The sequence below is a fragment of the Neophocaena asiaeorientalis genome, unplaced genomic scaffold (genome assembly GCF_003031525.2).
Source record: "Neophocaena asiaeorientalis asiaeorientalis breed wild unplaced genomic scaffold, Neophocaena_asiaeorientalis_V1.1 scaffold218, whole genome shotgun sequence".
NCBI classification, from domain to species: Eukaryota; Metazoa; Chordata; class Mammalia; order Artiodactyla; family Phocoenidae; genus Neophocaena; species Neophocaena asiaeorientalis.
In genome coordinates, this window is record NW_020172818.1 from 6,015,586 (window position 1) to 6,032,344 (window position 16,759).

Genomic DNA, 16,759 nt, shown 5'->3' on the forward strand with positions numbered 1-16,759 from the left:
CAAGACTCTCGAAGATCATCTTGTATTTTCTCTAGCCCAGTCCTGAAAGCAGCCATTTCTCTAAGAAGTCCTGGTTCCTTTTAGAGGGCAGTAGTATTTAGAAACCAAGATGGGTGCATCACTGTGGTTGTAACTCATTATTTCTATAATTGCTCAGGAGGCTGAACATCTTTTTATATGCTTATTGGCCTTTCATGTTTCCACTTCTGTGAATTTGTATTCAAGTATTTTGTACATTTTTAAATTGATTTGTAGTTTTTAAAAAATATATTCTAGTTACTATTCCTTTGTCTATTACATATGTTGTAAATGTCCTCTCCTGATCGTGGCTTGTCTTTTCCTTTGTGCTGGTTTTTGCTAACTTAAGTTCTCAGTTTTAATATGGTGAAATTTATTCTTTCTCGTTATAGTTACAGTAAGTCCCCTACATACGAACGAGTTCCATTCCGAGAGCGAGTTCGTAAGTCCGATTTCTTCGTAAGTCCGACAAAGTTAGCCTAGGGACCCAAACACAATTGGCTGTATAGTACTGTACTGTAATAGGTTTATAATACTTTTCACACATAATACTTAAAAAAAAACAAACACAAAAAATAAAGAAAACATTTTAAATCTTACAGTACAGTACTTTGAATAGTGCAGTCTAACAGCTGGCATACAGGGGCTGGCACCAAGTGAACAGGCAAGAAGAGTTACTGACTGGAGGAGGAAGAGGAGGTGGGAGATGGTACAGCTGAAGGATTGTCAGCAATAGGAGATGGAGGGCAAGCTGCAATTTCACTCACGCCTGATGCTGATGACACAGGTTCTGGTTCCTTGCCGGAACCAGATGCACGTTCACACCTTTGAAAGTTTGCAACTTGAAGATTCGTATGTAGTGGACTTACTGTAGTGCTTTTTTCTGTCTTGTTTAAGGAACTTCCTACCTCAGGTCATAAAGATAAAAATGCCTCTCATATTTAAGTCCTCAATCTATTTGTTGAATGGTGTGCAGCAGGAATCTATTTTTTTTTCCACGTGTAAAATCAGTGATCCCAATACAATTTATGTAATAGTCAATTTTTACTAATTTCCAATGCCAGCTTTGTCATATATCAAGTTTGAGTGGGTTAATATTTGAGTAGACCTATTCTGGATTTTTAAATTCTCTTCCATTTTTCTCTTTGTTATTTGTGTTCAATACCATTTTACCTTAATTACTACAGTCTCATAAGTATCTGGTTATGATGTGGCAGATCTTCCCACTGAGTTCTTCTTTCTTTTCAGGATTGTCTTTGCTATTTTTTTGCCCTTTGCACTGCTGCATAAATATTAGAATCAGCTTGCCAAGTTCCACTACAAGCTGTTTTAAAAATCTAGTTTTACAGTCTTTGTCTTTTAACTGGAAATCTTAATCCCTTCACTTTGATTGTGATTATTGGTAAATATTTAGACTATTTCTACTACCTTATTCTGTGCTTTTTATTTATTTTTCTACAATTTTTTCTATGTTTTTTCCCCTCCGTACTCTCTTTACCCCATTTTGTTATTTTATCTCCTGCTGGTTTGGAAGTTATACTCACTTCTTAAGATTCTTTTAAGTTGTTAATCTAGAAGTTTCAGTATGAATATTTAACTTAAAACTCTAAAGTTAATAAATATCTTTGCCCTCATCTTGGAAAATACAAGGGCATTAAGATACTCTCATAGATCCTGTCCTGACATGTCTACATTTTTTTTCAGGATTTTTGTTTTATCTTGATTTTTCAACCACATTGCTTTTATTATTACTGTGAAGACGATGCTTGTTGATTTATTCACTAATTTCCCATTTTCTTTACCTATCATTATGTGTTGCATCTAGGATTTTCCGACAACCTTCCTTCTCTTTATATTTTTTAGAAATTCCTTAAGTGAGAATCTTTTGGTTGTAAATTCTCCCAATGTTTGTGTGAAAGATAGTTTCACTGGATATAAATTACTAGTTTGATGACTGTTTTCTTTTAGTCTTTTGAAGATGTCATTCCATTTCTGGCTTTCATTTGTGCAGCTAAAAAACCTGTTAGTTTAATTACTGTTCCTTTTTAGATAATCTGCACTTTCGCAGCTTTAAAGATCATCTTTGTTTTTTTTGTTCCCTATTATACACCTGGAGTTTAATTTCATTTTATTTATCTTGTGTGGGATTCATTGGGCTTCCTGAACCATTGTTGTCTTTCATCAAATCTTGAAAATTCTCAGCTCTATCTCTTTGAATATTGCTTTTCTTCTTTTAAACACAGTTTGGTCCTCCTCCCTCTATCCTCCATGTCTCTTAACCATTCCTTTATGTCTTCCATTTTTTTCTGTTTCTGCTATACTCCAAGTAGTTTCTTTGCCTGTATATTCATGAATTATCTCTGTATTTAACTGTATTTAATTTAACTCTGTATTCAACTATATTTGACGTTAGGTTTAAACTGTTTGTTCAGTTTCTAATTTTAACTATTCTTTATTTCTACAAGTTCCATGTAGTACTTTTAACACGCTGTGTGTCAGTTCTAATAGTCTATTGTCCTTTTGTTATATTTTCAATTCCCTAGATTTCTTAAACTTATTAAACATACCTATTTTATATTCTGAATCTGGTAATTTGTGTCCCGATTCTGCAGAATGTTGTTTCTGCTAACTTAGCTTCTTCATAGTGACTTATTTCTTCATTGATGATCTTTTATATATTCATGTTGCTTGGAACTTTTTCTGTGGAATTTTTTTGAGGCTGCGTTTAAAGGATGTTCTCCTAGAAGAATTTGGGTTTGCTTTGACAGGGACTTAGGGGCATTACCAACAGGGAATTCTTGAAATTAAATTTCGATTGAAGGTTTTTGGGGTCCTACAGGTAGTGTGAATTTCAGTCCCAAGTGTGAATAAGTACAGCTTAGTGATTAGGAATTCTTAGGAGAGACTTTTTTTTTTTCTCTTCCATCCAGAGTCAAGGCTGAGACAGGCAGGTTGTCTTCTGCAGGGCAGAGTATTTCCTAGTTTACCTACCAGTGAGTTTACACTTCAGGGGTCCCAGCTCCGTGGCTGAGTCAAACCCAATGCTCCAGCACCATGCATTACCTCCCATCTCCAGCAACCTTGAGGCCCATTGAAACCCATCTCTTGGCATTAGGAATTACGGGTGACCCCAGAGCAAACACTATTTCAAGCCCTCACCCTTGTGGAGTCTTACTTTCCTGTTGTTTCCTGTCTCTGGGTTTTCCTCCTCATCTTATTTCCATTTCAGTCATGATTTAAAACATGTTTTAAATATTTTATTCATCCCTCTTAAGTGTTCTCTACTGGGAGAAGTTTTCTGCATATCTACTCTGCTAGAGAGAATAGAAGTCCCTGTTAAGGTTTTTAATAAAAATTGATTAATAAAAGTAAATGTAATGTAGAACACAATGTTTATTTGGTTTTCTTATATATATCTATATCTGCAAATAGGCATATCATTACCCTGTTCCTAAATTACTAAATTAATGACTTATTAGCAGCAATTACTCTCTATACTATCCACTCGCCAAAGACAGTTATGGGTTACTGTGTCCACTTAAGAATAGCCCATTCAGCGTACAGTTCTGTTCGTGTGAGATTGCGACGGGTATGGTGCTTTGCAGGCAGACAATGATGCATGAGTATTTAATGGCCTGGTATGGATGTGCTTTACGGGGATGGCCTACATGCTTGTACATACTTAAAGCTTGGAAATAATTTTTGCTTAATTTGAATTTAATGATGCTTACAGCATTAAATATAATATTGAGTAGTTATCCTGGTATAATAGAATGTGCACGAGTTCTAAGTCAGAGGCCTAGGTTCAAATTCTAGCAGAGTTATAGAGAGTACGTAATGAAAACATGTTTGTATAAGACATTGTGAAAGTGTAGAGCGTCTTCCAAATTTTAGTTTTCCAGCACCCAATGTAATGTCAGGGACACAGTAAGCACTCAATAATTAATTGTTCCCTGAAAGAAGGGACTAAGGATTATTATCCTCACTGGTACCTTCAGACTTTTCTAAAGAAAGTAAGCCTCATGGTACTAAAGGAGTTTTAATCATTAATGATCTTGATCTAGTTACTATCCTAGGTACTATGAAATGTGTTAATTAAGAGGGCAATATACTGAAACTTTAAAACCTTTTCAGCGTCAACACCGATTGGCTGTGAAATACTTACTGCTGTTGCCTGGGGATTGTTGGGGTGAGTGTTAAGGAGCTCCTGAGGAGGATTTAAAGGCTTGAGATAACGAGTAATGAAGACGGTTTTCCCACTAATGTCAACCACTCTTGTAAGGCACTGACGATTTGGAAACTTTAAGGCACATTCAGCTTGAAACTTCTCAGTCGCTTGAAGCAATTTCTCATCTTCCTGAGAATCAAACTTCAAAAATAAAGACTCCATGGAGTTTGTATATCATTACAGGAGATACAGTAGAACAAATTCAGATACCACAGTCAACATGAACTCAATGTGTGCTTCAGGAAGTATGATTTAGTGACCCCCCCCTACAAAATTGTCAGGCCCCAGTGTTCCTGAAGCTTTATTTAATTATATTTATAATTTAAAAATTAGATGGATTCATTAAACACTTAAAATATATTCACCAGGGCTTCCTGGTGGCACAGTGGTTGAGAGTCCGCCTGCTGATGCAGGGGACACAGGTTTGTGCCCCGGTCAATATGGAAATTATTGGATTAATAAAGCAACATATAAAAATTAAACTATGATGTACTACTTCTGATTGATGAGACCAAGCAGTAGTTGTATGCGTATTTTGATGTTGGTTTTAGAGGGGAGAGGGCTCGGAAATCAAACATTTCAAATGCAAAGGTAAAGCAGCTCATGTTAAAAGGACCACAAATTTACAAGTATATATGGATGTATTAAAAAGTTTTAAATCCATAACCAACATGCTAAATAATGGTAATGGGTCTCAAGGTAAAAGGAAGCAGAACTCGAAACATCAAATGTATAGTAGTTTTTTTAAGTGGTTCTCTGATCCAAGATGAGCCAATTCCCAGACTTTTTTTGTTTTGTTTTGTTTTTAACATCTTTTTTTTTTTTTTTTTTTTCACAAACCACCGAGCTGATCTCCCTGTGCTATGTGGCTGCTTCCCACTAGCTATCTATTTTACGTTTGGTAGTGTATATATGTCCAACTCAAAGCAGCTGAAACAAAACAGATTTCAATTGTCTCTGGACATAGGGTGTCATTTTTCCTTCAAGCCATTGTTGAAACGTAGCATGGAAAAAAGCAGATATTTAAATGTTTTTACAAGATTTTTGTTGTTTAGTATAAAAATATATGTATGCTTGCTTACATTTCAAAGGATTTTAAGACAAACTCAAAATTTTATTAGAAAATCAATTTTTAGGTAAGATTTACATTCTAGGTAGTGCTTGAAAGTTTTGTTTGTTTTCAAGGAGGGAAATACATCTAGATATCCCCTTCATACTCTGCTTTACTTATTTTAGCATTTAAAACTGCTGATATATTTGTTTACTCTGTCTCCCTCATAGAGTAAGATTCTTGAAGTCAGGGATTTTGTTTTGATCTAGTTTTTTACCTTCAGTGTCGAGGATACTACACACATAGTACATAGTACATAGTAGGCACATGGTAAGTGTTTAACGAATGTTGTTGAATGAATGAATGAGAGCACAGAGAACATCCCATTACTTTTTTATGACTTTTAATAGGATCTAGTATACTGAATTGTTCTTGGCTTCTCTTATATTGGAGCTGGACTGTGGCTCCTGTTTCTAATTTGATTTCTGTATCCTAAGAAATTGAGGTAGCGGTTGTGGCGGATAGATAGCATGGAGGCATTTCCAAAAGCCTCCTGTATATTCTTCATGGGATGTGCCCTGACATCTGAATCCTACCTAACATTATCATCATCGTCATCGTTATAACCACCTACTCAGCACAGTGCCAAGACACGGTAGCTACCGAATAGGTGTTATGATGAAGACATAAATAAATGAAAAAGGTGAGCTTACAAGACTTTGGTATGGATGTATACAGACTCTAGGGTATAAATAATTGTAACTTTAGAAAGACTAAGAATTATGAAACAAGGGTGGTGTGAAGAAAAGCACTCTTTTGAATTCATCCCTGTTTCCTTTAAACTCATTAATTTACATACGCATCCAATTATTTGAAAAACGTTTGCTGAAAGTCTAAAGGGTTCTAGGCAGTCTGCATAAATGTATATGAAACAGACCCCTCAAGAAACTTCTAGTCTGGAGGAGGACATTAATAAGCAATCAGGTGCTTGAAACACTTGACCAGAGAGCCTATAGGGATAGACACCATATGCTATGGAAGCATTAAAGAGAGGCAGCTATAGGCAGTGTCCAGAAAGAACAGTAAAAGTCTTCAATCAGTACTGACTATTTCCAAATTGAAAAAAGTATGTATAGAACTTTTTCTGCCACTTGGACCTGGATGTTCTGCTGTGTATTTTGACTCTGTAGTTAGTGCTTCTTGGGAGCAGGGCCCATGGTTCAATCATTTTGTGTTCTTCTCTGCACTGAGCATGCATAATGTAAGCATTTAATAGGTATCTATTAATGGTCATTAATACTTGTTTAGACCACAAGGATGCCATTTAATGGATTGAAACAGTAATTTAAGGGTAGTATGCCATGTTGGTAATCTAAGAAGTGCCAAGCAAAAGTTAAATACTAAAAGGATTTGGGTCGTTTATTATGAAACAAATAAAGATGGAACTGACAAATTCACAATTTGATTCAACATGAAATTTGGAAGATTCTTAACTGGCTCAATTCTTTAACTTCTAGGTTAATGTAAATATTTACAGAAAACTGAATGGGTTTATTTTCCCTTTGAATACCTATACTGTGGCAGCTCCACTGACCAGAAATAATTGTCCCAGCCACACTGTTTCTGTAAGAAGCAGCTCATGGATTTTACGGACGTGGAAACAGTGGAGGTAGCTCCCAGTATGCAGGTGACATTCAGACATGTGACTTCCTGATTCAGAGCTAAATAAGAAACTTTCTGACAAAATGAAATGGGCCAAAAGACAAAGGTAGTTATTCTTCATGAACTGCAGACATCTGTAGTTCATTGCCAAGGGATCACACATACATTAGGACCCAGCAGCTTCCATAAGGTGGCAGAGGACAGAAGCAGGTAATTAAAGCCTAATAACTATTGGCTGATGAATAGTAAAACAAAATGCTTGGTACCTTTTTAAGCATGTCACTCATCTATCAGAAGCAAGAAAGAAAAAAGAGAAGGAATAAGAGGAAGACTTCATTAACAGACATAATCTATTTTTAAAAACTTTTGTTTTTATCGAGACAGAGTAAAGTAGGGGGATGTTAAGAGTTTCAGGAATTGCTACTGAATTTTTAGACAGTTCCATGAGTAAATATCTTTAAAAAATTGTATGGAATGGTTCAGCATGGGATGATGGTGGAGGGAAGACTCTAATGGGCTAATCCTGGCAGTTGCTGTTAAGTGGAAAAACAATTCCAGGTTGTGGTCCCTACTATTTAGGGCAAGAGCTTCTCTCTCCTTTCTGCCACTTTGTGTTTAGGACGCCAGGATCCTGTCAGTGCACAAGTCTTCCTTATCAAGGAGCAGCAGAGTCTGCCTTACACAGGGGTTTTTCTTACGCCCTCATTTTGGAGGTCTGAGAGAAATGCCACATACAGCCACAGCGGGGCAGTGAAAAGCCACCAAAGGCAGCAGCTGACAGCCTTGATATCTCATTTTAAGGAAGGAAGGCCACAGGACCCTTAAAACTTCTGCAGGAGGAGGTCAGTGCCTGGGAAGAAGGCCAAGTACAAAGGCACCTCTGGTTTTCAGCTTTTCAGCTTTTCAGCCCCAGTCACAGACTGCTCTCTCATGGTTTGGAAGCTCACCTCCAGGTGGGGGACTAACTGACCGCTTTTGCTTCTGTTAAGAATACATAGAACTAGCAAAATCATCTTTTCTCTGGGAGCATTTTTCTGTGTAAACATGCTTTTTGACTTTCTCTTGAGTTTGTACATGAAGAAAAGCATTCCGAACATGTTTCCCTTCCTAGAAATATTTTGAAATGTATATATTCTAACATGATTATTGGAGAACATATTTGTTACAGCTTTAGTGACAAAGGCTAGCATATAAGGTTAATTTGAATTTCATAGATTTGTTTTTCCAACAATCCTTGATGTTTTCCTGTAAATGCCTTGCAAATAGGAAATAGTGATAGTATTTTTCTCTGTGACCCAAACTGTAATAGTGAAAAAGAAACAGAGGAATGTGCTCATTTTTTTTCAGCTCTGTCTGAGTCTTAATTACAGTGGATAAAGAGTCAGCATAATAATTTGGGCAGTGTAGCTTAGTAGTTAACAATTTGGAATTTTTATTTGCTTTTTTAGGCAGCTATATTCCCAGTGCCTAAGAAATGCCTGTCCCACAGAAGATGCTCAGTAAATATTTGTTGAATATATATGACTTAAAGTCAGACAGATGTTTGTTAGCGCTGCCATTTACTTCCCCGGGGTGAACTTGGACAGTTCAGCCCCATTTTCCTCATCTCCTAGTTGAAGACCCACCATACAAGACAACTGTGAGTATTCAGAGAGAGGACACATGTCAATGTCTGACAGAGTGCTCTGGACAGAGTGACAACTCAGCACATGTTGTTGTTGGTGGTGGTTGTCATTACTGTATTAGTTTATAATAATAAGAGGTCATGATCAATCTTTCTCCCAAGTCTGATAAGGGCAGTATGCATCAATGCTGCACAAGTATGTTACATTAAGAAAGTATCTCCCGATTCTGAAGGTTGGGAAACAGTTGCTAACAAGTAGAAGTTCTAGAAATTCTTTTTCTCTAGAGCTGCGCAAAATTAGGGTACTTGTGCATATACTTACTTGTTTCTGTCCGAAGGCACTGAAATAAACTGTGGTGACCCCTGAAGGTCACCTGGTTTTATGATCCTATGAATTGATTCAATATACAATATGACCAGGGACTTGAGGTCAGATTTAGAAATTCATTTCAGCATGCTTGCCAGTAAGTGTCAAGATAATAAAGCAATCTGCTTTTCTACTTTCATATTTCATTTTCTACCCAACGAGAAAATTCTTCTAAAAGTAGAGCCTGTTTATATTTGTTTTGCTTTGCTAAAAGTTTAAATTGCTGATTGACCTAATTATTGACTCAATGAAGTACAAGACCCACACAGCTGTTCTCTAACCTTCATTCTGTCCAAACCGAAAGAGTAATAAATGGATACTGAAGTAAGGAAACCTCTGCTTGTGCCATTCAGTACAATTTTATAAAAGCATGGCCTAGCAAGCATTCCTCAGGTTTCGTCCGCGTCAGACATGCAATTGCAGAGAGTACGCAGTTACCTTTTCTCGAACCGACTCCCCAGGAACCAGCTGAGGCTCCAAGGTAATGAACAGGGTGATGTAGGAGCCTTCACTCAGGCTTCGGACAGCGTCAAAACCCCGCTCAATAATCACACTTCGTTCCTTACTGTAGCCCAGAAGAACTGGGGGAATATTGATTTTAAATGTCCCATCAATCTGTGAAGAAAATACAATTCTGTAAACATCCTGGTGATTTTCCAACAGAAGTTCAAAGGTAAGTGTCAACTCCTCATCATCAGATGAATTCAGTAAAAACTGCTCAGACTGTATTCAGGGCCCACCCCGTCTCTCCAGGCTTGTCTCCTTAAGCTGTCACAGCAAGGGCTCTCTCTTTCCCTGCCTTCTTTGCTTGGTTCAGTGGAACACGTGCGAGTTATGCAAGTTGATTCCAACACTAGGTTGCCGGTGTTCAAATCCTGAATTAAACTCAAAGTGACAGCTTGTGCATTTGTAAAAAGGAGATAATAATAGTATCTACTTTGTAGGGTAATTATGTATGCTGAATGGATTAATAGATGTAAAACACTAAGAAAAATGCCTGTCCTGTGCTAAGTGCTCAGTAAGTGTTAGCTGACAACCAGTCCCCTTTTCTGGAATGCCTCAGCTTCCCATTTGCACCTTTTAGAATTTTAATCATTTTTCAAGGCTCAGGTCAGATATTATCTCCTTCGTGATTTGTTTTATCTCCACCAGCCTTACATACAACTTGCTTCTTTCATTCATTGCATTGACACATTCTGCCAGACTTTACTGTTGTGTGCATATTTATCATGTTATTTTAGATAATTGTTCTTTGCAAATAGAATCTGTATTGTGCTCTATTTTGTATCATCCATCTCCAATATATCACAGTGTTTTGTATACACAGGAGGTGCTCAATAAATGTAGGCTGAACGAATTACAAGCCTCTTACATAAAATGACCTAAATTATGTAGAGGTTCAAAAAGGCAGAAGTTCTTACTCCTTTGTAGTCAAAGCAACAGTAAGTTTATGGAAGATGTCTAGTACTACAAAACTACTCAGGGCTAGACTTTGAAATCACAGATTTTCAGAGAATCCAATTTTTATTTCAGTGAATATGTCCTCTAGAGAGGAATGAAGGAAGCTCTTATTTATTTTCCTCTTTACATTGGTGGAGTTCCCCCAAAGCCTGTATGTACCCAGGCAGATGAGAGGGTACAAGGAGAAGAAGAATATAAATACAGTGCCATAAAAGTACAGCTGAAATAACTGGGCACATCTGGTCTGTAGAACAGATAGATGAGCCAGGAGGGAATGGACACTGTCTCCAAATACTTGAAGTGTATGAATTTAAGACAGAGTCTCTCACCCTGGGCACTGTTGATGTTTGGGGCCGGAGAACTCTTTGTTATGGAGAGCTGTCCTGTGCATTGTAGGGTGTTTGCAGCATTCCTGCCTCAATACACTAGATACCAGTTGCACCCCTACTAGTTGCAACAACCAAAAAATGTCTCCAGATATTGTCAAATGTGCCCTGTCGGCTCATTTAAGAGCATGAGCTTTGGAATCAGGCAAAACATTTAAAATGACAAATGTGATAAAATCATTCTCAAAAGCAATATTGAGATGTATAAACTCAGAAGTTGAATAGGTCTCTCTAATTTTACCAATCTCCTTCTTCAAGGATAAGCCAATGTAAAATGTTGGAAGTTGGTAAAAATTGAATCCCAGATCTGCTGTAAACTTTGGGATTTGAGTAGTTACTTACCTTTCTAGGCTTCTGTTTTTTTCATCTATAAAATGGGGATAATAATGTCTATTGAGCTGTTGTGAGGTTTAATTAAGGTGACATATAAACTAGCTAGAAATGGTATATATCACTAATATGCACTTGATAAATATAGTTATTCCTACTATTATTACCAAATTAGGAGTCTCCTTGTTTTGTGTAGCTCCAAACCAGGACCTATGAATGGGGGTCCCAGGGAGGAATTTAGCTTATGGCACAGTTTAAAGAAGAAATTTATGACAGAGATATTGGAAAGAGAGCAAGTTACCTTATGAGGCAGGAAGGTCCCTACTTCTAGAGAGTATGGGTATTACTAGGATATAGTAAAGGAGATTCATTTATCAAGAAGGAGTTTGGAGTAATTACTTCTGAGTACCCTTCCAAATGTGATGTCAAATAACATGGGCAGTTTGATTTGCAAAATGATGTGCTCTTTAAAATTTTTTTCATTTCAAATCTATTCGAAGAGGGAAATGTAAAATTTTTGGCACGCATATAGCTGCAGCGTCACCTGTAGACAGTCCCTTTGGTCTAGGGAGGATTGCAATTCCAAATGATTCTTGAAATTCCAACCAATCCAAGCCTCTCACACTTGAGTTTTGTTCTTGGCCTTGCTTGAGACCATGACCCAGGCAGCATTTGCTCTAATGTGGTCATCACATGTGGATTTAAACTGTTTCCTCTTGTAGCTGTGTGAGATTAACACAGTCTTTGGCTCAAAGCCTCCTGTTGCTATGGATTTAATACTGGGATATTAAAGCCATTTCAGAATCTTTAACTGTCTCAGATTAGAGCTACTATGCCATTCAAGAATTGTTAACCTAATGGATCCCCTTAAGCAAAATTGTTAACCTCTGAAGAATGGTATTTTAGTTGAGCAAGCCGCTACCAACCATTTTTCATTTTTGAAATGGTGAGGACTCTGGAAACATTAAAGCACTTGATTAAAATGGGCCATCAACTGGCCTGGTTGTTTTCTTCAAGTTATTTTCAGGCTTCTATCCACTCCACTTTTGTCATTTTTGACAAGTTTCTACTTTGTCCTACCTTCTTCACTTTCATTTAAAAGTTAAAAAATTCTCAGATTGGCAAAGTTGTACATTAACTACTAACTGTAAGAAAGATAGATGTTTTAATAAGTCATGCAAATATGACAGAAGATCAATGGCTTTATATAGGGATTTTTATCTTTCCAATAGTGGCCTTGCACATAGGTTCTCTCAGTGTTAAGGGTCTACTTCCACAAAAAAACCTTTAACAGGAAAAATGGATAGAGCAGTTCCCTATTCCTGTGAAATTCTTACTTTTGATGCTTACCCTTGCCTGGAAATATATCGTGCTAAATGGAATTTTCACACATCCCAACCAGTGTCTCTCAATACGGGTGTGGATTCCACTTCCTCTTTCACGGTCATCCTAAAGGAGGGGTGGGAAGTGATAATTGTTTAACAACTCCGGATAGGAAGTAGGAAAGCAGCAGGATTTTAGCTGAAAGCCTGGTAGGTTTAAGTTAAACAGATCTAAGTCACATTCTGGTTAAGACACTTAATAGTTCTGTGACCCTAGGAAAGTCATTTAACTTCTCTGAACCTCAGTTTCCTCATTAATAAATTGGGAATTTAACAATCTACTTTGTAGGGGTATTTTAAAATTAAGACTGTATAAAAAGCCCCTAGTACAATTCCTGGATCATAGCAGACAGTCAAGTTGAAAATAAAAAAACTGGTTCTCTTCCTCCCTTCTTTCTTTCCCCGTTTATACATGTCAGGTTTCAAACATTCCAAATTTGGGGATTGATGGGGCTCAGGGCAGGCTGCCCCCAAATGTGCCAAAGTGGCATATGGATTACTTTGAATTCAAGTTACTTGAAAAGCAGCTGGTGCAAAAACACTCTGACCCTCCTTTGTCTGCAGAAAGCAGGAAATAAATCTCCTGTGTGAAAGGTGCCCTCCCTGCACCTGGGGGTAGAGAGACATCCTTATCACCGGAGACAGGGAATCCAGGGCTGAGGAGGCTGTACAAACAAACCTTGTTATTTCTTTACTAATTTACCCCAAACCAAACATCTATGTCTTGTCAATTCTTCACAAATTTATTGTTTCTTTGTCTAAAAGGTATAAAAGCTGTCTGTTTTGGTCACTTCCTAGATCATATATCTATGAGACCTTTGTACATATAAAATTAAAAGTTGTTTATTTTTCCCCTGTTAATCTGTCTTGTGTCAATTTAATTATTAGACCAGCCAAAAGAACACACAAGCGTAAGGGGAAATTTTCTCCTCCCTGACAGGACTTAACACAATGGGTAGAGGATAGGAAAATGAATACAGACATCTTTCTCAAAAACGTGAACTTACCTCTAAGACATCATATAGAACTTCATCAAAAATGTTGATGAACACGTCATCTTTCACTGACTGCAAACTGGTGGTGCTGTAATCCCCATTGGGGGCCCTGCAAATGGGCACCCATGATCAGGGAGCATGAAAAGAGCAAAAGAGAAGTAATGAGTACTCAAATGTCCAAACTGGAAAAATACCTGAATATGAGCATAGATAGGAGGACTAATGGCAGTTGTCTCATTTAAAGGATTTCTCTAGCACGGAGACCCTCTAAGGTAGTACCTATACTCAAATGGCAAGGCAGTAGACTGCAGGCTCCGTGCAGAGAGACAAACCCTTTTGCTGGCTTGTCCTGGTGAGTCTCACATCATCTCCCAACCATGGTGAGCTTTGCAAGGAGCCAGTTGCCTACATACAAGGTCTCCAGCTGATACTGGTGCTGGTATGTGGACTTCCTAAGCAACTGGGCTCTGGAAGGTGCTTCTCTGTCAGACCATTCCCTGGTCATAAACCTGTTGTTATGTGGCTGGTTGGATGGTCCCTGCTTCACACTCACTTTCCCCACAGATAAGTAAAGCAAGGTAGGGATGAGGTTCATCTCCTATAACATCACCTGCTGAGTCCAGCCAAACCTGGCCCAAGCAGGCCTCTCCATGGCATGGCTCAAGACCAGGCTACTGCATCTATTGTACTGAGCATTTGCCTTTAACTTTTCTCATTCTTTTTGCTTGTACTATTTATAAGAGTGCTATCTGTTTCTCCCTTCTGACTTAACTAGTTCTAACCCTTGCTCAGTCTCTAATTTACTATCTGGCATTAAGCAAGTTACCTTTCGTCTTTAGGTTTTAGTTTATTTTCTATAAAAGTAGAGCACTAGACTAGATAATTTCTGGGTTGCTTCAAGATCTGAAATAGAGAGTCTTTTAAATATGTAAAATCATTTAATCAAAAATTTTAAATGCCTATGTATTCTGATGAGGGAGGAAGCTTAATTTATGGGAACTAGGGAGCTTCAAAATTACTTACAGCTTCCAGAGTTGGGGAGATGGGGAAGAAAAGAAAAACAGTGTAGAGGCTGTGGGATTGAGGGACTGGGAAGCTTGGGCTGTAAGAAGCCAGAGCCTGGAGAGGAGTGGGGTGTCCCAACAATGAACCCAAGTTTCGGAAGTTGGACATTTTCCCATTTTATTCTTGATTGGAGTCACTTGTAGAATGAGGAAAATATGCCTACCTAAATGGAAGTTCGAGTTCTTCATTCCAGCTGGGGTTTGGACCTTCAGCTGTAGTTGTATGGCAAATTGTTCGCTGAAATGAAACTTCTACAAAAGGACGTACTAAAACCTTAAAATCAAGAGCAAAGAATCTGTAACAGTAGAATTATTTTGATCCTAACAGAGGTAAAATATATTTCTAAATGGTGTGTTTCCAAAGAAAACAAGGCAGAAAACAGACTATGAACTTTCTAGGCAATTCTTAAAAATAGAAGGGGCAAGATTCTAAGTGGAGATCCAGCACTGGGGTATTTCACCTGGCCGAGGGGGTAGTCAGCACTGTGGGTTGCGCTTTGTGTGGTTGGGGAAGCAGCATGCTTTTCGCTGAAAGTCCTTGAAGATCTCGATGGCTGCTGGAATTTGCTAGGAGAGAAAATGTATGAAAGAAATAAATGGCATGGAAAGTCTAATTATATACTTTGCAGACGGTTTCTCCAAAGATGTATGGTGTTGGTGGCTATGGTGACAGACATACTCTCTAAGCTTGTTGATGCTTCAGAAGTCTTTTTGCATGCTCTGGTCCTCCTCAGTCACCTAGTGATTACGAGAGCCTTCCCAACTTTCATCCATAGGCCTGCATGTCTGTCTGGAATACAGGAAAGGGACCTCTTCTCTCTGCTCTCTCATGGGTGCCTTTTCCCCCGTAATTGAGAACCTCAATCCCTCTCAGGTAGCAGAATCCTGAGCTTCCTAACCAGCCTGCCCTGCCTCCATCCAGTTCTGGTCCTTTCCCACTGTATTTTCTTTGAACGTGCACTCTCCAGTAAACACGAGCTATACATCCCAGGTAAGACATCTCTCTCTGGGCCTGCCAAGCATCAATGGGAAAGGCGGTCAGGGATTCCTAGCTTGAGTTAGGATCTATGAGTCTTGCCCTCTTTCCCTTTTGAGCTGCCATTCTTAAAGGGAGAAATGAAGGTCATGTCCAGAGATCCTCTCCCAGATACCTTCCCCCTCATCCCAACAACCCACTTGCATATTTGTTTTTCGGTTTTTTTTAATAAGTTTATTTTATTTATTTATTTTTGGCTGCATTGGGTATTTGTTGCTGAGTGTGGGCTTTCTCTAGTTGCAGGGCGCGGGGGCTACTCTTCGTTGCGGTGTACGGGCTTCTCATTGCAGAGGCTTCTCTTGTTGCAGAGCACAGGCTTTGGGCGCACGGGCTTCAGTAGTTGTGGCGCACGGGCTTAGTTGCTCTGCGGCATGTGGAATCTTCCGGGACCAGGGCTCGAACCCGTGTCCCCTGTATTGGCAGGCGGATTCTTAACCACTGTGCCACCAGGGAAGCCCCTGCCTATTTGTTTTGAATTTTATGGTTTGCCAAGTATTTCACATTCATTTGCTTAGCAAAGTACAAATTATCTTTTTCCACCAGACTGTTTTACCTTTTCACAGAAAGGGTTTCAGACAAACTATGAGGCAATGAAAGTAGAACATTTAACACAACAGCGGCCAGAGAAAACCTTTTCCTGTTTGGAACACTGTCAATTACATTATTACACAAACACTTGTTAAGTATCTACTATACTTTAGGCCCTGTGTTAGACACTGGGGCTGCAAAGGCAAATAAGATAAACTTCGGCTCAAACTAGATAAACAAATAATCACAATATAGTGGGGTATATGTTAGACTAGAGGGGTGGGCATGGGCCATAAGAGTGCAGAGAAGGAGTTGAACAATCCTGTTTAGTTTAGTTGCAAGGGCAGAAGGTTAAGATTTGCGTGGGTTTAGTGCAAGAGTTGATATTTGAACTGACTTGATGAGTTTACACTGAAATGTATAACATATAGGATCAACTATGCTCCCCTGTAATTATTTGAATGAAATGGTTTAACTTTTAAAAAACTTTATGGAAACCAAAACTAAGAGAAACACCTACATATCTTTTTAAAAAAACCAGCTTTTCACCCCACAGTTAAACTTTAATGCAATCAAGATGAATGTTGGGCTGTGTGGCTTAAGGAAGCAATGCTATGGCACAGATTC

The 16,759-nt window shown here is 38.4% G+C and overlaps 1 protein-coding gene across 1 annotated transcript in view; it reads right to left on the reverse strand.

Annotated features, from left to right (window-relative positions):
- CC2D2A (coiled-coil and C2 domain containing 2A) overlaps window positions 1-16,759 on the reverse strand; it is a 129,281-nt gene that overhangs the window by 13,701 nt on the left and 98,821 nt on the right. The window contains exons 24-29 of the mRNA XM_024741837.1: window positions 15,030-15,135; window positions 14,733-14,842; window positions 13,517-13,613; window positions 12,478-12,576; window positions 9,389-9,565; window positions 4,184-4,387 (exon numbers count right to left, since the gene is read on the reverse strand). Coding sequence (XP_024597605.1) covers window positions 4,184-4,387; window positions 9,389-9,565; window positions 12,478-12,576; window positions 13,517-13,613; window positions 14,733-14,842; window positions 15,030-15,135 — 793 coding nt within the window. The remainder of the gene's footprint in view (window positions 1-4,183; window positions 4,388-9,388; window positions 9,566-12,477; window positions 12,577-13,516; window positions 13,614-14,732; window positions 14,843-15,029; window positions 15,136-16,759) is intronic.